The sequence below is a fragment of the Odocoileus virginianus genome, chromosome 8 (assembly GCF_023699985.2).
Source record: "Odocoileus virginianus isolate 20LAN1187 ecotype Illinois chromosome 8, Ovbor_1.2, whole genome shotgun sequence".
NCBI lineage: Eukaryota > Metazoa > Chordata > Mammalia > Artiodactyla > Cervidae > Odocoileus > Odocoileus virginianus.
The window spans coordinates 10,716,149-10,739,974 of record NC_069681.1 but is presented as its reverse complement, the minus strand read 5'-3'; the positions used below and the strand labels follow the sequence as shown (position 1 = coordinate 10,739,974).

Below are 23,826 nucleotides of genomic sequence, written 5' to 3'. Positions count from 1 at the left end.
AGCTAGACAGGAGAAAGCCTTAAAAAAACAAACGCTGCAGACAGCAGCTATGACAGCTATTTCCTGTTTGGTGTCTCTCACCACAAACCTCCTTAGCCAAATAAATTAGCACAGGAAAACATTTTGGAGAAGGGTGTGGAAGGAACACATACGGAGAAGCCAAAAATACCCCATCTGCTTTTCAGAGAGGAGCTATAGGTCTAAGGTGGGGACCAGAGCCCGCTCAACTATAGGGGCCGGAGAGCATTGCAAACGTCAGTCCCCTGCCTGGGTTTGACCTGGAGGAAGCGGGCCCCGAGCCGGCCACCAAGGGACGGTGGCGTCCGTCACTCAGTGAGGCCGAGCGGGTTAGAACCGCCCCCTGTGACGACCACGTGCGTGTTGTGCATGTCAGCCATTCAGTCTGTCCGACTCTGTGACCCCGTGGACCCGCCAGGCTCCTCTGCCTGTGAAATTCTCCAGGCAAGAACACTGGAGTGGATGGCCATTCCCTTCTCCAGGGGATCTCTCCAACCCAGGGATTGAATCTGGGTCTCCTGCATTGCAGGCGGAGTTTTTACCATCTGCTGCTGCTGCTAAGAGGCTTCAGTCATGTCCGACTCTGTGACACCCCATAGGCGGCAGCCCAGCAGGCTCCTCTGTCCATGGGATTCTCCAGGCAAGAATACTGCAGTGCGTTGCCATTTGCTTCTCCATCTTTACCATCTGAGCCTCCGTGATTCTTAATTTTGCCTTGAGTACAGGAACCCAATGTCCTTGTGTTATGAGGAGGAGGAAGAGCCTTTATATCATCTCTATTTGGTATTCACAGTGACCCAGAAAATAAGGACTCACATCCTGATTTTATAAGTGAGGAAATAAAACGTCTATGCCGGAGATCAGTCGGATACAGGATGGCAAGGTGGGATTTTAAGATGGTCTAGTTTGAAAGCCCATATTTTCTCCAGCCCATCCCAGAGGAGGTTTCTGCACATTCTATCCTCAGGGTCCCCACTCCACTGATTATCAACAGACCACCCATCACCACCTCCTGCCCCTCAGCTCAGACGTCCCTCTTCACACTTGGGGCAGAGGTGCCGATGCAGCCCGCCGGGGTCATAATTCCTCAAGGAGACAGATCATCGGGCTCCTCCGTCCCGCCCCGGAGGCTAGCTGGTGTGTGGACATGTGAGCTGGTACTGGATCTTCTCACTGTGGGTGTGTGTCATGTTTTTTGTTTTGTTTTGCTTTAGTGATCCCTCCCAGAAGTTCAAACAGAAAATTCCCAAACCCAACAACATAACTGGTCACATCCTACTAGCTCTGCATCCTCAGAATCTGGTCTTATTCTGTTCCAGAAAAGTCCACTGGCTGACACTCTCCATGGAACAGTCAAGCAGTTTGCAAAGGCCATGCTGTAGGCATGCAGGTCTTGGAGGAAGTGGAGTTCAATAGAACCCGGTGGAATGAGATTGCCTACAATGGCATTTCCCAAGGCTCGTTCCAAAGAATGCTAACAGATTATGGCTGTGAATTGTTGGTAGCTTTTTCACACACACAGAAGTCTTTCGGCTGCAGGATTTCTCAAAGCCTTTGACTTTATGTGGCAGAAATGAATAGTTATCCTCCAATACCCATCCTCTCTTTAATAACAGAACCCACAAATTTTATTTTTATTATTTTTTTAAACTTTATTTTTTAGGCCATGACTTGTGGCTGGCTTGTGGGATCTTAGTTCCCCAACCAGGGATTGAACTCAGGCCCTCAGAAGTGAGAGTGTGGAGTCCTAAATGGACTGCCAGGGAATTCCAGAACCCTCAAATTTTAGTTGAACACTCATCTGCCCAGGAAGAGACTTTTTCTCCCAGCCTCTGTTGCAGCTGGAAATGACTATCTGGACTAGCAAGCGTGAGCAGAAGTAATTTGTGTCACCTCTAGTCACATCATTGAAAGTAATAAGCCTGTCTTGACTTGCTCTCTTTTGTGCTGGCTGGAATGAAATGTGATGTCAGGAGCAAGAGCAGCCACTTTGAACCAGAGAGCCACTCACCCAGCCTTGTACTGCTCACCTCTGGGCTGTTAGTGAAAAAGAAAGTCTCATCTTGTTTAAGTCACTATATTTGGGACTTTCTGATCCATCACCTTAGACTGAACCCTAAGTAATTTATGTGCGTAATAAACCTCTAAGTAAAGTACATGCAGCACTTTTCAAGTACATGACCTTAATACCTAGTCTTCAAAACAGCCTAGGAATGTGCTCCTTGAAATGCATCTTGGGAAACACAGAAAACACTTTTTTCAGTACTCCCAGAACTCCAAGCTGTGACTCAGCCCACAGCCTGTTTGTCCCCAGTTACTCGCCTACCAGAGGCTGGAGCACAAACAATCCTTCTTCCAACCTTTTCTAAAGGAATCCACTTCTTGTCTCCAAATCACTGATCTTATCCTCTCGAAAGGCCACAAAGCTCCATACCCTGCATGTCTAACTCTGGGCATCCAGGTTCCAGGAGACCATAAAGAAAGACCTGCCCAATGAGGCAGAGCCTCAAATCCTGAAGAGGCTAGTAATAAGAAGGTATAGGAACAGTGAACAACCACTGGTGTCCCAGTGGGAGTTGAGGATGGGGGAGAAGATTTATCCAAAGCAGATAAAGATTCCCAAGTATGAAACAGAAACAGTTCCAGGTAATGGGAAAATTATGTTAAAAAATAAAAAACAAGGGCTCATCTGATGAAAAAGGAAAATATTCCCACAGCTTACATAATACTTAGTGGTGAAAGATTGATAACTTTTCCTCTAAGATCAGAAACAAAACTAGGATGTCCCTCTCACCACTTATTTTCAATATTGTACTGAAAGTTCCAGCCAGGGCAGTGATGCAACAGAAAGAATTTAAAAGGTATTCAGATGGGAAAGGAAGAAGTAAAACTATTTCCATTTGCAAATGCTATGATTTTGTACATAGAACTCCCCACACACATACACACGCAAAACCTTATTGGAACTAATAAACAAGTATAGAAAGCAAACTCGATAGATAAAAATCAAGGGTATTTTTATACCCTAGCAAGGAATAAGCTGAAAATAAAATTAAGAAAACAATTCTACCCTTTTCCCTTTCTTCTTGTTTCTACTTGGTCTTGGTCTCTGGTATTGCCACGCAGACTAAGTCAAGTAGAGCCAAGAAGAAAGCTCTTTCCCAATAATTTTTGGAGGTCTTGTGAGATTAAACAAGACCAAAAATAAAAATAAAAAAATTAAAAAAAAAAAAGAAAACAATTCTGCTTACAATAGCATCAGAAGGAATGCTTAGAAGTAAATTTGACAGGGACTCCCTGGTGGTCCAGTGGCTAGACTCCGCACCCCCAAAGCAAGTGGCCCGGGTTCAATCCCTGGTCGGGGAACTAGATCCCACATGTCACAACTGAAAAAAGGAACCTCACATGCCCCAAGGAAGATCCCACACGCTGATACTAAGATCTGGTACAGTCAAATAAGTAAATAATTTTTTTTTAAGAATAGAAAGAAATTTGATGAAAGAAGTGCAAGAGTCACACGCTGAAAGCCACAAACACAGTTGAGAGAAATGAAGAGACATAAATAAACCAAAGGGCGTTTCATGCTCGTGAACTGGAAGGAAGACTTGGTGTTGCTAAGATGGCAATACTTCCCAAATTGACACACAGATTCGATACCATCTCTATGAGAAACTCAACCGCCTTTGTGACAGAAGTTGACAAACTCAACCTAAAATTTATCTGAAAATGCACAGAACTCAGAATAGCCAATATAATCATGCAGAGAACAAAGATGAAGGACTTACACTTTCTGATTTAAAACTTACTACAAAGCTATAGTTATCAAGACTGTGTGGTACAGAAAATAAAAAGAGACATAGAAATCCCTGGAACAGAATTGAGAGCCCAGAAACAAACCCATACACATATGACCAACTGATTTTTAACAAGAGTATCAACATAATTCAAGGGGGAAAACATAGTCTTTTCAATAAATAAGGATATGACAACTGGATGTCTACATGGGAAAGAGTGGAGTTGGATACCTCCCTCATATCACAAACAAAATTAAAACCAAAGGTGACCAAATACCTAAATGTATGATTTGTATAATCTTATGGAACTCTTAAAAGAGAATATATGAATAATTCTGTCATTTTTAATTAGGCAATGGTTAGATATGACACCAAAAGTGGACTTTTGACAAGTGACAAAAGAAAAAAACAGATAAAATGGACTTCATCAATATTTAGTGCTTCAGGAAACTCTACCCAATGCTCTGTGGTGACCTAAATGGGAAGGAAATCCAAAAAAGAGGGGATAGATACATGTGTACAAATGGCTGGTTCACTTTGCTGTACAGTAGAAATTAACACAACATTGGAAAGCAACTGTACTCCAATAAAAATCAAAATAAACAAAAGCAGTGGAATAAAATTAGTGCTTCAAAGGTCACTAATAAAAAAGTGAAAAGACAACCTGCAAAATAGAAGTTATTTTCAAATCATATGTCTGATAAAGGATTTGTATACAGAATACATAGAAAGCTCCTACAGCTCAACAATAATAAAGAATACTGTTGAGAGTCCCTTGGATTTCAAGGAGATCAAACCAGTCAATCCTAAAAGAAATCAGTCCTGAGTATTCATTGGAAGGACTGATGTTGAAGCTGAAGCTCCAATACTTTGGCCACCTGATGGGAAGAGCCGACTCATTAGAAAAGACCCTGATGCTGGGAAAGGTTGAAGGCAGGAGGAGAAGGGGACAACAGAGGATGAGATGGCTGGACGGCATCACCAACTCAGTGGACATGAATTTGAGCAAACTCCAGGAGATGGTGATGGACAGGGAGGCCTGGCATGCTGCAATCCATGGGGTCACAAAGAGTCAGACACGTCTGAGTGACTGAACAACAACATTTAAAAATGGGCAAAGGCTGCAAACAGACAATCCTCCAAAGAAGATATGCAAATGGCCAATAAAAACATAAATAGATGTTCAAGATCATTAGTCATCAGGGAAATGCAAATGAAAACCACAAAAAGATACCACTTTACACCCACTCAGCTGGCTACATTCAAAAAGATGAACAACAACAAGGGGTGCCAAGGGTATAGAGAAGTTGCAGCCCTCATACGTTGCTGGTGGGAATGTAAAATGGTGCAGCTGTGGAAAGTCGCAATTCCTCAAAAAGTTTAGCACAGGGTTATCTTACGGCCTAGCAATTCTGATCCTAGTTATATACCCAAAATAAATTAAAACATATATCCACACAAAAGTTTATACATGAACATTCATAAAAGCAATATTCACTAGCCGAAAAGTAGAAATAACCCAAATGTCCCTCAACTAATAAATGGATAAACAAATATGGTATGTCCGTACAGTGGACTATTAGTCAGTCATAAAAAGGAATGAAGTACTGATTCGCATCCAACATGGATGAACTGTGAAAACAGTCTGTAAAGAAAAGAATGCAGAAACAAAACGCTGTATGTTGTATGATTCCATTTGTATGAAATATCCAGAATAAAGGAATCCACAGAGAGTTAGACAGGGATGGCTGCACAACTCTGTGAACACAGGTACTAAAAGCCACTGAGAAGCATGAGACAAGTGCTCGGGCCTGGTGCACTGGGAAGACCCAGAGGGATCGGGTGGAGAGGGAGGTGGGAGGGGGGACCGGGATGGGGAATACATATAAATCCATGGCTAATTCATTTCAATGTATGACAAAAACCACTGCAATGTTGTAAAGTAATTAGCCTCCAACTAATAAAAATAAATGGAAAAAAATTTTTAAAAATAAAAAAATAATAATAATAAAATAAAAGCCACTGAGGTGGGATATCTCTGGTGGTCCAGTGGTTAGGACTCTGCGATTTCACTGCTGAGGAGGTAGGTTCAATTCCTGGTCTGGAAACTAAGATCCTTCAAGCCAGAAAGCATAGCTAAAAAATTGAAACCTACTGAATTGTACACTTTAAAAGGATGAACGTTCAGTTATATAAATTATATCTCAATAAAGAAATAAAGAACCTGGATGGGAGGGGAGTTGGGGGAGAATGGATACATGTATCTGTATGACTGAGTCCCTTTGCTGTCCACCCAAAACTGTCACAACACTGTTAATCAGTTATACTCCAGTATAAAATAAAATTTTATAAAAAATTAAAAATTAGAAAAAAAAAAAGAATGAAAGAAAACATTTGGGTTCAACCCAAAAGGTTCCCCAGAAGTTTGGGGAAAAGAAAAGTTTTAAAGAAAAGGCAATTTAGTTTGCCAATGCCCTAAAAAACAGATCAAATTAGTAGTTATCTTTTGACAGTATCAATAAAGTCATAAGGCCTTATGGAAAATTATGTCAAATTAGAAGTACTTATGTTTTGGATTTGTGTTCTATAGGAACATAAGGATTGGAGTTTTTACATAACTTGATTCTGTGTGTCAAAGTAATGCCTTGGTTATTTCAGATGTTTTAAGGGTAGAAAAGCATAGACAGGAAAACTATGGACTTGCCTGTTTTCATGCCTCGCCCCATCCCCCATAAAATGCAGGTAGGGGGTGGGAGGTGGGGCTATTGGCTTCTACAAACAAGGCCACCCCATGGGAGGCCTTGCATCTGGACCCCCTGGTTCCCCTGGGACCCCTCCAGTTCCCGGCCACCTTGGACATTAGCACCCGGGCCAGCACATCAAATCCGCCTCAGCACACTAGTCTTATGAGAGCACCACCATTTATAAATCCTCCAGCTGCCCCAACCTGCCCTGGATTCCTAGTGCACCTAGTATTTCCCTTAATTGAAGGAAGCGCCCATGGCAACTAAAAGGTGCTAAGAAATGGGGAAAACAGAGAAGAGTAACCCAACTTCCATCAAAACCACCATCCTCCCAGGACTGTGTAGCCCAGGGGGCTCTGTTCAGTGCTGTGTAGGGGTCTGGAGGGCAGGGAAGTTTGGAGGAGAATGGACACACGTATACATGTGGCTGAGTCTCTCGGCTGTTCACCTGAAACTCTTACAGCATCGTTCATTGGCTATACCCCAGCACAAAATAAAAAAGCTTAAAAAAAAAAACCCACAATGCTCAAATTAAAATTTCCCATCAACCATATGCCAGAATTTCCCTTTAGATTGCCGAATGAGCTTCAAAGTAACACTTTCTCTCACTAATCATCCTACTGCCTAGTGCAATGTGGCAGCACCCAGAGTCTCTATGAGAAATCAAGAGTGATGTTATTGCCACTTGAATACTACCTGGATGGAAACATATTGAAAGAAATCAAGAGAAAAAAAAAAAAAGACGGCTTCCAAAAGACAGACTCCAGTTCAAACTTTATTTGCATACAAAAATATATTATAATGGGGAAAGCATATTACTGTTTCCGACTATATATAATTAATTACAAATATTTTCATAAAAGCATTTTAAATTACAGAGAAGCTATGTTTTAAGAGGAAATACAACATTAGCATGAGTCATCTGCTCTAATACGCTGCAAGCTGGTAAACAAAGTCAGTCTCTAACCTGCTCAGAGATGAGCCCAAAAGTATTTTTAGGACAAGCCTGGTGGTGGGTGAGCAACATCTCTGCCCCCTCCAGCAGCATATTCTGTAGCTGATTTTATCAGGTCCTCCAAGCTTTCTGAAACTTCTCCCTTAAGAACGAAAGGACCCAGAACTTCTTGTTTCACATACCTGTCAATAGAAGACAGAGAAGGTGATCCACTCGAGAAAGTTGACAATTCCTATGCTTAACCATGGGCTTCCTAGGTAGCACTAGTTGTAAAGAATGCCAATGCAGGAGACTAAGAGATACAGGTTCGATTCCTGGGTTGGGAAGATCCCCTGGAAGAGGGCATGGCAACCCGCATCAGTATTTTGCCTGGAGAATCCCATGCACAGAGGAGCCTGACGGGCTACGGTCCATAAGATTGAAAAGAGTCAGACACAACTGAAGCGACTTGGCATGCATGCTCAACCAGAGCACACCTCTCAAACAGGCATCCAAGCACCAAACTTAATGGCAGGCTTCCCATGTAATGTACATCTGAAGAACTGGTATGACTGGGCAGCCTGCTGCAATTTTCATGAAGTCAACAAGCTTGTCCCACGGGTCTAACACAAACTGTCTTGCAATTACAATCATCTCTGTCAGAACAGACCTTGGTCTTCTCACGGAGGACGGTATGGGTGATAAAGTCTTCTAGTCAACAGAAACTGCAGAAGAACTTTCCACCTAATATTAGGTAGGTCTGTCAGAAACCTTGTTTAAGAACAGAATTCTTTTTAAGTAACCAGCTTTGGATCTATTTTTTTCAGATCCTATCCAGCTATTTAGCATAGCACAGCATAAAATATGGAAAACTGACTCTTTCATTGTAAAACGAAAGGGGCTAGGATGAAATTCTCCAGGGCTGCTCTGTGGCTGAACAAGGCCCCCCAAGGGTAAGCTGTGGAAACTGTCATCCAGGAAACTCCAGCTGACCCTTCTGGCACTTGTGATCCTATTCTTTGCAAATAGAATGTGTGGATTTATTCTCAGGGTCCTTTCTTCCAGGCACCCCCATGGCAATTATGATCTGATACCCTCGGTTCTCAAAAATTTTGGTCACAGAGAATGGGGTGCCATTAGTGTAACTGCCAAATGGGAAATGGGGTACCACATATCTCATCCAGGTCTTTCGGTAACTGGTGTGGGTCTTTGGTTATAAGGTCTCGCCAAGCCAGTTCTCTCTTTGGGAACCCAACCCTCTAGAAGTCAGATCAAACCCCTGGATCTAACTTGTGAAGTTTTTTCTGGCCCCTGAGATTGAACCCTCTGCACTGTCAGTATAGTGATCTTCAGTCGCGGGTTGTGTCTGACTCTTTTCGACCCCATGGACTGTAGCCCACCAGGCTCCTTTCCCTCCACTCTCTCCCTTAGCTTGCTCAAATTAATGTCCACTGAGTCAGTAATGCTATCTAACCATCTCATCCTCTGCCACCTTCTCCTTTTGCCTTCAATCTTTCCCAGCATCAGGGGCTTTTCCAATGAGTCAGCTCTATTAGTCAGTATAATACTTGGTGGTCAATAAGCTGATTTCTTTTCTGAACAGCCTGGCAGGCCACCATGCTGGGAAGGCTGCAATCTCACTCTAACTACTACTTAACTCTCCACTTCTCAAACAAAATGCCATTGTTTGCTGGGGGCCAGTTCTCACTGGTTAAAAAGGCAGTCAACATCAATGCCAGCTTATCCTCAGGATTTCTTTCTGAGCCACTAGGGTCCTGTTTCTGAACCTAAAAACACCTTATGATATAACTTCCTGCCGCAGGCAAGCTGGTAAACATTACTGCACTTTATCAGAGGTGCTGGTTGGTTTTGTTTGATTTTTTTTTTAAACTACCAGGCATGTACTCACTTGCTAAGGTTCTGTCGAGATCAGCAATAAAGTCTTCTAGCTCTTTCGTATCCCCAAGTTTGGCTGAAAAACAAGAGTTCAGGTTCAGTTTCTATATTCAAGACAGCTGATGAATTCGACTTTTCCAGAATTATATGACCGCCATCTCTCTGTCTTCCGAGATTTTATTAAATAGTGTCCTGTACCAGCCCTAAGTGGTTGCTCCAATGTTCACTTACAGGCAACTCAGAAGCTTTTTCTGAAGATGTTTCTTTCTGGGTTTTGTAGTTCATCATCCCCCACCCCCCACCCACAGTCCAGCAGCCTGGAAGAAGTAACTCTCTTCACTACTTTAAAAGCTGGGAGGTGGAGGCTTCCGTGTGGCCCGGTGGTTAAGAATCCACCTCCCAATGCAGGGGACGAGTGGATCCCTGGTCCACAAAGATCCCAGGTGCCGCGGAGCAACTAAGCCTGTGTGCCACAGCTACGAGCCCGGGCTCTGGAGCCCACGAGCCAGAGCTACTGAAGCCCGCGTCCCTAGGGCCCCTGCTCCACAACAGGAGAAGCCCCTGCAGCGAGGCTGGAGAGCAAACCCCCTGCTCACCTACCGAGAGGGAGCCTGTGCTCCCAACGAAGGCCCCGCACAGCCAGAACTGAACGAAAGTAAAAACACAGTTGGAAGGCAGAGAGAGACAGGGACAGGGAAAGAAGATTACAAGTTTTAACTCTTCGATTGTGTAGGATCTGAGCTACCAGCCAAAGTATTTGGGAAGCAGCGTGTGGAATGCACACCCAGAGTCCCTAATTCCAGCTCAACTTCTCTGACGCAGTCTTGTTCACACTATCACTCCAGGGCAATACTGCAGCCCATGTGGTGCCCCCAGGGAGGAATTAACTAAGCACTTCTGCTCCTTGTCAAGATGATACAGAGAAGGAGGCAGGAGGCTCCTGGGTCTGGGCGGCCTCATGCCGTGCAGGAGCCAACACAGGGTAACGAGGCCCCATCGTGATTCTGTTCCATCCGCATCCTAAGACTTGTCCTTCTTTCTGCGTGTTTTATTTTTTCTCTAGAGCTCACCACTCATGCCTTCTCTGAATGCATGTCTTTATTAATTAGCCCCCTCAAGCAGTACATGCTCAGTCGTCTCCAATTCTTCGCGATCCCTTGGACTAAGCCCACCAGACCCCTACATCCAAAGGACTTCCCAGGCAAAAACACTGGAGTGGGAGGCCATTCCCTTCTCCAGGGGAATCTTCCCAACCCAGGGATCGAACCCACATCTCTTGTGTCTCCTGCCTTGGCAGGCGGATTCTTTACCACTGCACCAAATAACTCACTGTTTTTAGCTTTTAAAGTCAATTTGCCACTAGGGCTTTTTCCCCCCTCTTTAATTTCTACCTCTAGAGGATCAGGTAGCAAATCTGGGCATGTTTTAAGCCACTTTCTAGACTGTTCTGTCTCTCTCAATTCAACAGATCCATTACAGATGGAGGGCTGGACAATGGCAGAATTCCCAGGGGCTGCTAGCACCACTATGTGGGGAGGAGAACTTTAAAATGTCTCTTTTGAAAAAGGGTGAAATTCTGCCCTCCTGCCTGAGTGAGAAAATGATGAAATCTTCATATTTCTTTTTAACTATGTTCCATTTTTATTGCATTCTGCAACTATTTTCATCAAGTGTAAGGTTTCTTAAGCAGAAAAAAACTCCTTTTGTTTTCAAAGGGCACTTGCCCAATAGAACATTCAGCTCTCTGGCTGGAGACAATTTACTAGCTCCAAAATATAACAAACTGCTCATGCATCTTTAAAAATTTTTTTGTCTATTAATATCACAGTAGAGGCAGGCTGGAGCCGCTATTTTGAATTACGTTAGATCATCACTTGTTTCATAATGATGACCCCATTTAATTGCTAAATTGGTCATCTGAGAGCATTCTTTAAAGAGTTAATGCAATTTAAAAAAAAAAGAACCCAACTTTCTGCAAATCCTAACTGCTGAGTTTTACATTCTAGAACCAGCCAGTCTAGGAGAGCACTATCATTTAGCACTGAATTGATAACAACACACAAGAGAAAACAAAATCTAGAGTCTACATGTTTTCTTTCTCCCATGGTTTCTCTACATGGTTTCCTGAAATAAAAAAGTGAAAGTGTTAGTCGCTCAGTCCAGTCCGACTCTTTGTGACCCCATGGGCTGTAGTTTGCCAGGCTCCCCGATCCATGGGATTCTCCAGGCAAGAATTCTGGAGTGGGTAGCCATTCCCTTGTCCAAAGGATCTTCCTGACCCAGGGACTGAAACGGGATCTTCCCACATTTCAGGTGGATTCTTTAACATCTGAGCCACCCGTCCCCTGCCACCCACCTGTATGGGATTTCACTTTCATGCTGATCAAAATCCTGAGAAATAACAAAATCTACTCCACATTGTACTGTATGAAGATGCTAGTCTTCTCTATTTGTTTTGCACATTTGGCAAGATTGGTTAGGGGTAAGGCAGAAGAGAGAGGAGGCTGAGGGGGAGAGGGAATAAGGAAGCAAAAAAACTCACATTCCAACGAGTGGACTTACCTTTCCGAGCAGGGACAGAAGGACAGAGCAGAGCTGAGGTGCTGTCTGTCGGGGAATTCAGTTTTTCATCACTGAAGCTGAAGCTGTTCCTATAAAGCGATTCAGCACCTTTCAGGAAAGAAAACATAACTCATTAGAAATGGTTTCAGTCTCCTGGTCTATTGATAAGCAACAGTTTATCTCCAAAGAGAGCAAAGTTATTAAAAAAAACAATTGATTTTCAGATTTTATATTTGTTGTTGTTGTTGTTTAGTTGCTAAGTCATGTCCAACTCTTTGCGACCCCGTGGACTGCAGCTCACCAGGCTTTCCTGTCCCTCACTATCTCCCAAAGTTTGCCCAAGGTTATGTCGATTTTATATTTATGCTCCCAAATTTGAAGCAGGAGAGTGTGCCTGTATATGTGTGAGTGTGTCTTTAATCAGGCACACCAAAGGCCCTTGATTCTGTAAAAAAAAAAAGAAGGGTCAACAGGACCACCGTGACCAGACCAGCCTCCTTTGCAACACACGGGCGCCCACTGCCCAGGTATCTGACAGCTAAGCCAGTGCTTGGCTGATGGAGGTTGGGGGGGTGGCTTGGGATTTGAGACACAAGGAACCATTCTTCCTGAAAAATGTCCCTTCTGCCCTCTGAACCCCCTAAAATAATACAAAGTTAAGGTTGGATCCCACTACTTAATAATCCTCCCTGCCTGCTCAAGAGAGTCTTTGTCATGGCTTTTCCTGAGCTCCTCTATCCTAGGGATCCGCTAGAGGGTCAAAGACAGAGATTTCTTCTCCTGGAGGCTGTGGATTACAAACACGCTGGGTGACTGGGCGGCTCCATTGTCCTGCTCCTGAAGACAAGATCCAGGCAAGGTCCCAGAAGCAAGGCTGAGCTGAGCGTCTAGGAAATCATCTCAGCCACCGAGTATTCGGGAGCCCTGGGACAAGACCATGTCTCTGGGCCCTTCCTTGTGTGAGTATGCTTGATCACGCAGTCGAGTCCAACTCTTTGCGACCCCATGGGCTGTAGCCTACCAGGCTCCTCTGTCCATGGGATTCTTCAAACAAGAATACTGGAGTGGGTTGCCATTTCCTTTTCTGGGGTGGGGGCTGGGTTTGCTTACAGAATGAACTTGAAGGATGACTCAGTCCACCTTCCCATTTTACAGATGGGCCTTTGCTTACCCATCTGTAAAATGGGAAGGTGGACTTAATGATCCTTAAAGTGCCTTCCAGCGCTTAAGTTCTAAGATCCTATTTCTAAGTCCTGCCAAGGGAGAGGAAACCAAACCCAGCCAGCCCAGTCCTGTGGCGGGAACACAGAAAGGGCGCTGCTGGCTGAGCCGTACCAAGCCAGAGACTCGGAGGCAGAGCCGGCGGTGGAAGCAGGATGTGGCCTCTGAGGTCACCGAGGAACAACCTTCCTGGTTAAAACAAAACACAAAGCCTGGCACCGGGGTAGCACAGATGAGCCCTGGGAAGGCTGCTCAGGTGCAAGAGGGCCGCTGAGCTACCATGGCCTGGCCAGGCTCCCTGTCCTCCTCGGGACGCACCCAGTCTCATCCAATCACCTCCAGCTCAGGAGGAGGCAAAACCATCTTTCTTTGCTCCTCTTAACTCAAAAGGAACAGGACTCAGTGACAAAAGAGACACCCAGAATAAAAGAGGGCTTTCAGAAACAGAGGGTTCTGGCCCCAAGAGAATCCCTCTTCATCCCTAAAGACTGCCCCTCACAGGTCCCCCACGGCCCCGAGGAGATGGTCCCAGGCCGTCTTGTCTTCCTGGCCGACACACCCATCGCGTTCAGTTTTCCAAACACATATGACCCTCACGGTTGAGTCTTCCTTCTTAGTTCCAGTCCGGGCCACCTAAAAGGACCACGGTCGTTTTTCAGGGCTTTGATGATGAACACCTGCTGAGATCTGAAACTCTGACTCTTAGGCTTACATTTCCCCAAAAACGTATTTCCCAGAATAGTGGCCCTTTGAGAAGAACTGCACAGTCCCCGGACCCTGAGAAACACCAAGCCCCTTGGAGGGTCCTCTGATGAAACTCCGATGTGCCTGAGATGTCTTGTGATAAGCAAGCCGGCTTAGCCCTGTTTCCCGGTCCCACTTGCCCACGGGACACTGTTTGGCGGCACCTCTGTTATTATCTCCCAGGACACGCGCACTTGCTGAACTCAAAGCGGGAAGCCTTCGCGCTGGCTTGTCAGCTGAGCCCCACTCTGGAGCGACGCGGGTTTTCTCAAGGGAAGCCCTTTTCCCCCACACACAGGAGGGCGGTCGTGCTCGCTGCAGACCCACCACGTCGTGTTACCGCCTGTCACCTCGTAAGAGGCAGGGGAATCGCCACAAATAGAACCCGAGAGACTTGTGGGGAAAAGGCAAAGTGAGCCTAAGGGGCAGGAAAACCACAGAGAGCCCAGGGGAGGCGGGCCTTGAGCCCGCACTCGGAAGCCAGAAGGAAGGCGTGCAAGCCTCTGCAACAGAACCTTCGGCGCCAAAGGGCCCCCGCGAGCATCGCCCCCCCTTCCGGGGCCCAGAGTGTGGGCCCCGAGGGCGGCACCCCTGGCCTCCACCTCTCGGGGGCAGTCGGCCCTGCCAGCAGCACCGCCCTGCCTCCCGCCCCATCCTGCACCCCATCCTGCACCAGGGCCCTGGCCCTGGACCTCACCTCTGTTCTGCCCCCACTCCCCAGCATTTTACAGCGACGTATACTTACCCCTTGGGGGCTGGGAAACACACACACACATTTGTTTGCCTCACATACAAGTAGACCAAGTGCTACTGAGTTTGGGAGAAAGTAATGAACTAGACGTGGAGACGGTCCCTGCAAAATGGTAGGAAACAGGAATCCGGTGAGGATTCATGACTCCTTGGGTAACTCGGGGTTTTGGGGACCCTGCAGGGTCACACTGTACCAGGACACCACCATGGCCCACCGCTCACCCTTTAGAGCCTGGGGCTTAAATTCCTTTTTGATCTAAGTATTTTCCTCAACCTCAGAAAATACACAGACAAGCTGACTGTTCCTTGACTGGCAAATTCAGCTGCAAACTACTGAGCCAACTTTTCAAATAATCAGGAGTTGCCTCTTACTGATCATGAGCTCAGGCTACTCTCACAATGAGACGGAGGGGGGAAAAAATCCTAGTTAGAATATTTATTTACAGTATCTATAGACATAGACACACACAGGGGGGCTGGCCAACACAGCATGTGCCCACTTCTGCTCGCCTCTCACACCCCCAGACTCAAACACCCACACACACTCTCACACACGTTCTCACACACCAGCTCACAGATACACCAGGATGCTCAGTGCACAATTCAGGCCAGCCCTGACTCCAGGCTCCAAGATGTTCAACCATTAAGAGGAAACAGTCCCAGCATCCTTGAGGCAAACTTCTCCATGGTTCAGTTCCACTCTGTGGTCACGCTCTCTACACACGATTCATGAAGATAAGAACCACAACAATCTTAAGAGCCCCCAAACTCCTTGGGGTCCAGCAGAAGCTGTCCCCCTAGAGCTGTGTGGGACTAAGGCCGTGTGACCCTGTGTGAGTCACTTCATCTCGGAGGGGCAGTTTCTTCTCTTAAGAAAGGGGGATAAGAAACCCACAAGCTCCGTGTGCTGCCCACGGTTTTCAGGCTTTATTTTTTCAACAAACGAGGAAGGCATGCTCAGAAGAAAGGTCACCATAGGGAATAATAAGACTCCAGATTCTGGGGCCAAGCTTCTTCCTCTTCTTTAGAGAGTCGCAAAATTCTTAAGAAAAAAAGTTTATCTTCAGAGGTGCCCTAGAATAAACCTCCCAAGAACAAACCCACCAACACAGAAGTAATCCAACCTCTCTTAACCCTTTATCCAATAAAATTTCATTCCACAGTGAATAAGACTGCACGCTAGGTGTAGATTAAAAGGGAAGCAAAGCCTGCCTTCCTGTTCTTTTCACCCCCCTAGAACTCGATTTCTTGCAAAATAACAGCCAGTTAGTCTGACAAGGGACAGCAATGTGTTGCTGGCTGATAGCATAGTAATGTATTATTGCCCCACCCGGCATCAGTCGCTGCCATTAATAAGGACACACAGCAGTGATGATCTGGGGACCTGGCAGGTGGCAAGACTAGATATTGCAGGGCCTTACAACATCTACCGCCATCAGCTCTGCAGTCCCATCAGAAATGTCCTTGGCAAGTCAACTTGGCACGCTGAGGCCAGGAACCTCAAATTCAGGGAGCAAGTTTGCTAAGACATCATCAAAAGAAAGGTGAGCATATTAAATATTCTAACATCTTAACCATAGGAACGCCCACAAAGCTTGGAAAACTTGGCTACAAAAACAAAGACTTGTTTAAAAGGTAGACGAGTTTTTTTTTTTTCCATTTGGGGGCAGAGAGAAAGGTAATTTGGGGGTTGGTACCAGCGTGTGTTACTCCAGAGGGAAGGAAAACCACAGACAGTAACCGTGGCCTGGAGCTCCTGTAAATATAGAACAATCCCACATGTTTCAGGCAAGCAAACCATAGTAATTAACTGAGAAAAAGAAAGCCTTGGACCTGTTTCCCTTTCGCCACAGGGAATGGTATGTGCGGGGTGGGGCAGGGGGGTCAACTCTCCCACTCAAAATCTAAATTCCAACAGCTGCACCAATAGAATAAGAAATCGTTTCTCAATTTCACCACTAGTGTTCCAGCTTCTCTTCTGGGACTGCTCGGTCCCTCCATATGCCTCCAGGTGCCCACCAGTGATGGGGTTCCCAGGTGGCTCAGCGATAAAGACTGTGCTTGCAATGCAGGAGCCACAGGAGACCCAGGTTCAATCCCTGCGTCGGGAAGATCCCCTGGAGGAGGGCACGGCAACTCACTCCAGTATTCTTGCCTGGAGAATCCTACAGACAGAGGAGCCTGGCAAGCCACAGTCCATAAGGTCACAGAGTCAGACATGACTGAAGCGACTAAGCATACACATGAATACATGTCCACCAGTGACACTTGCTACCTGCCTGGAATTCCTAGCACACACCAGACACCCCGAGGGCCCCTAACCCCTCATTCCCTGTCGGCTTGAGCAAGGTCAAGTTTTGATCTCAGTGGCTCTTACATCAGATCAGCTCATAGGCTACCTGTCACACGTGCCCCCTAGGTTCTCTCTCCAGAGCCAAGCTAGAACAGTCAAGGCAAAGAAATACAGACAATGTAGGTTTGCACAAGCTAAAGAAGCCAATTCCTCATTCCCTCCAATGGCCCAACAGAATCATAACAGCCCCAGTATACAGAGTAGACTTTGAACCTTTTCTGTTAAGAGGCAAAATACTCCGCCCCCCCCACCAAAAGGAAAAAGGAACCTCCAATCCATCAAAGATGTGAGTTTACATCACCTTTTAAAGTGCCAGTTAATATTAGAAACTTCCTGTAAAATCAATCCGTGGAATCATAAATTAACACCTTGGTTAAAATTTAGTATATGATGAGTTAAAATGTTATTGAACACATTTGAGAAGTCATGATGTGCATGTACAGTGCTGAAAGTACTGAAAGAACAACAGGGTTTTCAAGCTAAGTTCAAACCAAAGATGGTCATCATGCCTGCAGCATCTCTGAGGATCAGGCTTGAACCTCACTGCCCCGGCTCCTAACCGAGCTGCCTTCCACTGCTACAGCTGAAACTGCTCTCACGAAAGTGCCTGTAGGAACCGAAATCTAGAAGAAAAGAACAATTCTCATCAACCCCCATTTGAATACCACCCCTAACGTGAAGTTGTCTTGCCACTGTTGTGTTGATCCTCTTCAAGTCTTAGGAGGATTCCCTGCAAGTAGAAACAGGAAGACATATTTCCTTATTAAACATCCGTTCTTCTCTCCAATGGAAGTAACGTGCTTCTCTGGTTAAAAGAAGGAATGTCTAGCTTTTCTCCTTTGGATGCGAGAAACCTATTTTTTTTTTAATTGAAGTATAGTTGATTTACAATATTGTATTAGTTTCAAGTGTACAGCAAAACGATCCAGATATATATTCTTTTTAAATTTTTTTCCATTATAGGTTATTACAAGATATGGAATATAGTTCCTTGTGCTACACAATAAATCCTGCTGTTTCTCCATTTCACATATGGTAGTATGTATCTGTTAATCCCATACTCATAATTTATCCTTCTCCCTGCTTCCCACGCCCACAGTAACCCTAAGTTTGTTTCCTATGTCTATAAGAGTCTGTTTCTGTTTTGTAAATAAGTTCATTGGTACTATATTTTTAGATCCCACATATAAGTGATATCATATAACATTTGTCTTTCCCTCTAAATTTTTTTAAGAGAAAAAAAAAGGTTCTTCAAAAAAGCAGGAATGCTGTGGGTACATCTTCAGAGTGATGAAGTTGTAAAACGCAGGGCGAAAAACCAAAGTCCCAAAGGGTCAGAGCTTCATGGGAGCTTCATACATAACATGTTCATGCAAGACATTGGCCCAAATGTATCCGGCCTATGTGACACATCATGGCATGTGCATTTTATTGTTCTCTTAAAAACATCAAACAGGACAAATATTTTCTTTCTGATCCTGAGCTTATGGATGTTTCTAGGGAGTGAAAGTCGCTCAGTCATGTCAACTCTTTGCGAACCCATGGACTATATGGTCTATGGAACTCTTCAGGCCAGAATACTGGAGTGGGCAGCCTTTCCCTTCTCCAGGGGATCTTCCCAACCCAGGGATCGAACCCAGGTCTCCCACATTACAGGTGGATTCTTTACCAGCTGAGCCACAAGGGAAGCCCAAGAATACTGGAGTGGGTAGATAATAGCATCATTAAATAGAATACTTTCCATTTCACAGCTAGAGAAACCGAGGCCCACTCCTCACGCAGGGCCCCAACAGAGCTCAGCCTGGGCTCCATGCACCCAGTGGGGGGACCGCGGCCTTAAAGAGACACCTTCAAACATGACCATGATTGACAAACAGGCACGTGATCCCTGTCCAAGTCTATCCAGGAGGACCTGGTTTCCACACCAGCCCTCCATCCGGTGACAGAACAAAATGTTAGAGACAGTCCAAGTGGTTCCACTATTTAATCAGAAAAAAAAAAAAGGAGACAAGAGTGCCTGCATTGTTGGACTGTGGAAGGGAACATAGGAGATAGCACATTTAAGGCACAGCAAAGAGCTTGCTAATGGTAAGAACTAATAGATAATAATAGCAATCACAGAAAAGGCTTGGCAAAAGAGAGCTGCTCTTATTTTCATCATCCTAGGGTGTCCCCTCTTTGCTGGGGAGACCCTACATTTCAGTAGGATCCACCTCTCTCAAATACTTTCTTCCACAGAAAAGCACTGAACAGCTAAATGAGTATAACAAACGTCTGTGATCCATTCTGGGCGGCAATTAAGACACGTATTATGCATCCTTAAGAAATGACTATTTAGATACACACCGCTTCTGCCAAGACTATTTCTAACCAGCCTCGTGAGGGCCAAACTACACATTTATAGGAAAGACTAATGTCATCCAAGCCTTCTGCATACCCTCCGCTTACTTCTCTAACCACCAAACCAAGGGTCAGTTTAACAGTTAGCAACAAAGGCAGAAAACAAAGTCCACACACCCTAAGAAAAACTATAGACCATTCCAAACATCTCCCCCGAAGCTGTTAAGAATGTGTTTCGAGTGCCTTTTCTTTGAGGCCCCCAGAAAACGGATCCCAGATCTGAAATCCTACCCAGAGGGAGTTGCAATCACCCATGAATGAGTGAGCTCAGGCCCTATTCTAGCCAAGCGCAGCTGTGGTTTAGAATGGAGCTGTTCTTTGCAACAGAGCAGCCCTGAACACACTGTGCCAGCTTTCTTTCCCACGGGGGAGAGAATTTGTACTTGATGAATGTGCCCCAGTAGAAGGAGACACATTTAAGTTTGGCTACATACACTGAGACAAATTTCAAAATTTTTTCAACTTCCCTTTGAAATTGAAAATAAGTGGTCAGGTCATTAGCAACAAAGTCCAAACATACAGAACGGAAAATTAACAGCAGATGATTCCATTCCCTTTCACCTCAAAAGCTGCAATTAGATCTAACCCTTGGGCAGGGCTGCCAAGGCAAGTCAAGCTGGAACTCTTAAGTTTCTGACTCCAAGCCTGAACTGGATGGCCAGTGCCCTTTATTCCTTTTCAGGAGGACAGCTTATGTGTAAGTCCAAGACTGTTATCTTTGCCCTGTAACAAGGAGAAGCTTCAGATCGCAAAAGGGAATCACAAGGAAAGCTCATTGTTTTTACTTCCAGAGTCAAGGGCAGCAAAGGGAATGACATTCAGGCTGGTAACCCATCTAGGGAATGAAGCCTCAAGAATTATCCAAAAGTGTTCAAGATGCCCTTTGAAAAACAGTAAGTCATCCGGGTTGGGAAAAACGACAGTCGCAGAAGATTGAAAAGTCACCCAATTTGCTCTTTGACACCTAAACAAGTATCCATAATCCTTACAGGACGTTTGAGGTCCTGGAAAAAGTGGCCTCTCTTTTTAACAAGGTGATTTAGGGCAGCCAGACCCTGGGGGTGGTCTCCACCGAAAGAAAGTCAGCAGGAAGCAGCTCTGCCTCCATCTGCTCCCTACCGCCCAACCCCCCTCCCCTCTTCCTCCCCACCCCCACCCCCAGCCCCAGACTGGGTACCAGGGTGGGGCCGGGAGTCTGAGCCAGCAGTTCGCGTCATGGACCTGCCTGAAGGATGAGGGACACTCTCTAAATACTTGGACTTAGCAGCGCTAGGATTCTTTCGAAACTGCGGACAGTGTAACAGTAACTCGGGGGGGGGGGGGGGGGGGGCGGGGGGCGGGGAGCTCAGGGCCAGGAAAAAGTGCAAGAAGCGTTTCAAACACCCCAAGAACCGGAGCTTAAGAAACCTCTCCTGGTTTCACCAATACGTCCATCCTGCGCCCTTCCGGGGGCCCTGGACCCCACGCCTGTGGCGCTTTCTCCACATCCTCTGAAGATGCTGCTGAAAGCGGCAAGGAGCGGGGAGAGGGCAACGGGGAGGCCCTCCTGGGTCCTGACACCTGCCGGCGGGCGGCGTGGAGCCCAGCCTGCCTTCCTTAGACCGCCCTATGGGGTCTGCTCCCTGCCGGCCTTGCGGCCCCGGAGACTCCCAGAGTCCTAGAGACGGCTCTGGGCTTCGGGGCTCGCTCGGCCGGACCCCCCGCCCGCGGTTTTCCGGATGAGCACGCGGAGCCGCGAGCCCAGGGGCGCTCCCCCGCGGGCCGGGTCGGGTGCCCGGACTGCCCGGGGCGCGACAGCTTCCGCGGCGGCGCCACACTCACTCTCGGAATCGCTGAAGCCGCTGCTGTCGCTGACGCTGGCGCTGCTGCGCCGCTTCATGCGCTCCAGGTGCTCCTCGTAGTGGAAGTGGCGCTCGTGGAAGGGCGACGCGAAGTCGGCCAGCACCGCATCGAACTCGCATAGCGCGTCCGTCAGGTCCCCCGCGTCCGCAGAGTCCAAGGCCGGGGCTGCGCAGGGGCGAAGGGCACCGGTGAGGGCGGGGGCGGGCGCCGGGCCGGGGCCCCCGGGGTCGCCGGCCCACGTGGACTGCGCTCCGGCCAGGGTCAGGATTGGGGGGGGTGGGCAGCCGGAGGCCGCCGCCGGCCGCTGGCTGTTATCTTTCAAGACTCCACCGCCCCTGAAGTGCGCGCTAGCATCGCGCCCATTTTAGAGATAAAGAAACTGAGTCTCCACCCCCGGGAGTGGTAAATCAAAGGTCACGCCGCTAAGCCGCGAGGCCGAGCTCTTTCCCACCCGCGGGCTGGCGGTGGACCGGTCCCCGCGCTCGTGGCCCCGGGGTCGGCGGGAGGACTGAGTCAGGATGCGCCCGTGACGTGTCCCCCAGCCCGGCGGGGGCAGAGCGGAGGCAGGGGGAGGAATAGAAAAAGACTACGCGGGACCCTGCTTCTTTCGCCCCCAGCCCCCTGCAAGGTCCGGGTTTAAGGAGACCCACCCCACCTCGCCACTCACCTGCGGCCGCGGCGGCCGCGGGGCTGCCCTGCGCGACGGGCGGCTTCATGGAGGGCTCCGCCGGCGCGCGTCGCTGGGGGCCCGGGATCCTGCGAGGTCTGGGCACGGGGGTCGTGCAGACGTGCGTCCCGCTCTGGCCGTCCCCTCTCCGGGCAGCGTCCTGCTCAGTCCGCCCCCTCGCCCGGCCGCGCTCCAGCCACGCCGCTGCCGGCACCGCGCGCTCGCCCTCCCTTTCCCCGGGTTGCCGCCGCCCGCCCGCCGCGAGGTCTTATAGCCGCGGGCGGGGGCGGGCCGGGGCGGGGCCGCGGGAGCCGGGCTGCCGGGTCTGTCCCCGCCGCCGCGCCTCGACGCCCCCGTCCCCCCTCCCCGGGCACCGGGCACCGCCCTCGCCACGCGCGCGCCGGGGAACCGCGGTGACGCCCAGTCGCCCGAGCCCGGGTTACAGCCCCAAATATTTACCCGCCGCTTCCCCCGCGCGCCCTGACGATGGGCCCCCACGGACGTGGCTTTGGCTACACCCCCAGAATCCCAAGCACAGAGTTTGCTGCTGTGCTTTCCTGCCGGTGCCCTTAAGCTCCTCCAGCCTCAGTTTCCTCGTCTGTGAAAGGGAAATGCCTAGCCCGCCGGCCTTGTTGCGAAGAATAGAGCAGCCAGGAGCCGTGAAAGACCCTGACCCAGGTGGGAGCCACAGGGGTCCCTCCCGCGCGTCCCCTCCCCATTGCTCCCAAGGCCCTTGAGGACTTCGGGTGCACGGAGTGCCGAGGGCAAGGGGGACCGAGGGCAAGGGGGACAGAAGTCGGTAGAGTCCACGATTTTGCAGTTGTTCCCGTCCCAGCGCCCGGGGCCTGACTGCAGTCCTGGGTGTTCGTGGTAGGAGTTTGTCGAGGGAAGAGATTACTACGTGGAGCAGCGCGAAGCCGGCGCCTCTCAGCGCCCACACTGAGCCACCCCGCCCAGCCGCCTGGCAGGGGACCAGTCCTGACCCTAAAAGCCCTACACTGCCCTGCCCCGAGGCGGTAGCCACTTGGCACAGGTGGCTTCTTAAATGTAAAGCAACTGAGTGTGTTAGTTGCTCCGCTGTGTCTGACTCTTTGCAACCCCGTGAACTGTGCCCCGACCAGGCTCCTCTGTCCATGGGACTCTCCAGGCAAGAGTACTGGAGTGAGTGGCTGTGCCCGCTTCCAGGGGATCTTCGCCATTCAGAGATGGAATCCCAGGGCTCCTGCCCTGTCTTTTGCATTGCAGGTAGATTCTTTATTGCTTAGCCAACAGGAGAGCCCACAGGTAACTAAAATAGAAGAGAATAAAATGAACAATTCAGTACCCTAGTTGCTGGGGACACCTATCAGGTGATTAAAAGCCATCCTCACTCAGAGTCCTATTGGACGGTGCTGCCAGGGTGTCTGCCCACAGACCAGCCTCAGAGGGAAGGGAGGTGTCACTCCAGTTGTCAAAGGCCTCCTTGGGCAAGTCTTGGCATGCACCCTTTTCAGGCCCACAGCAGCCTTGAGAGGTAGAATTACTGCTTCTGTTTTACACAAGAGGAAACTGAGGCACAGAGCGCTTAAGTAGCATGCTAGTCACCTAGTGATGGAAAGGCAGGTCTGTCTGGTTTCAGAGCTTGTCGGGGCTTCCAGTAGAGAGCGGAGCAGACAGGAGGGAGAGGCTCCAGTTAAGAGTGCAATTATCTCAGGTTTTTGATGCAACATGGCAAAGGGTGCACATCTTTTTTCTTTCGCCACTTTCATTACTTTTTTTAAGTCTCTTTCCCTCTCTCATACTCTGACTTGCTGTGGTACCCACAGGGGGATGCCCTGGGAGGAAGGAGCAGTCGCCCACCTAGGAGCTGAGACAAAGGGGGCTGCCTCACAAATGCAGCGGCTCACGCTCTCTTTGGCCAG

The 23,826-nt window shown here is 47.9% G+C and overlaps 1 protein-coding gene across 1 annotated transcript; it reads right to left on the bottom strand.

Annotated features, from left to right (window-relative positions):
• Positions 1-7,318: 7,318 nt before the first annotated feature.
• RGCC (regulator of cell cycle) lies at positions 7,319-22,234 on the bottom strand. Its single transcript, XM_070471176.1, has 5 exons — positions 21,926-22,234; positions 21,238-21,423; positions 11,949-12,056; positions 9,400-9,462; positions 7,319-7,693 (listed from the first exon to the last, which is right to left on the bottom strand). Exons 1-5 carry the CDS (start codon positions 21,972-21,974, stop codon positions 7,686-7,688), a joined length of 414 nt encoding a protein of 137 aa, XP_070327277.1. The 5' UTR covers positions 21,975-22,234; the 3' UTR covers positions 7,319-7,685.
• Between the last annotated feature and the right edge of the window lie 1,592 nt (positions 22,235-23,826).

Coding starts and splice junctions, on each gene's coding strand:
- RGCC (XM_070471176.1), bottom strand. CDS start 21,974: ATGAAGCCGCCCGTCGCGCAGGGCAGCCCCGCGGCCGCCGCGGCCGCA. Junction 12,057..21,237: donor CGGCTTCAGCGATTCCGAGA/GTGAGTGTGGCG, acceptor CTTTCCTGAAAG/GTGCTGAATCGCTTTATAGG. Junction 9,463..11,948: donor TTCTGTCCCTGCTCGGAAAG/GTAAGTCCACTC, acceptor CTTGTTTTTCAG/CCAAACTTGGGGATACGAAA.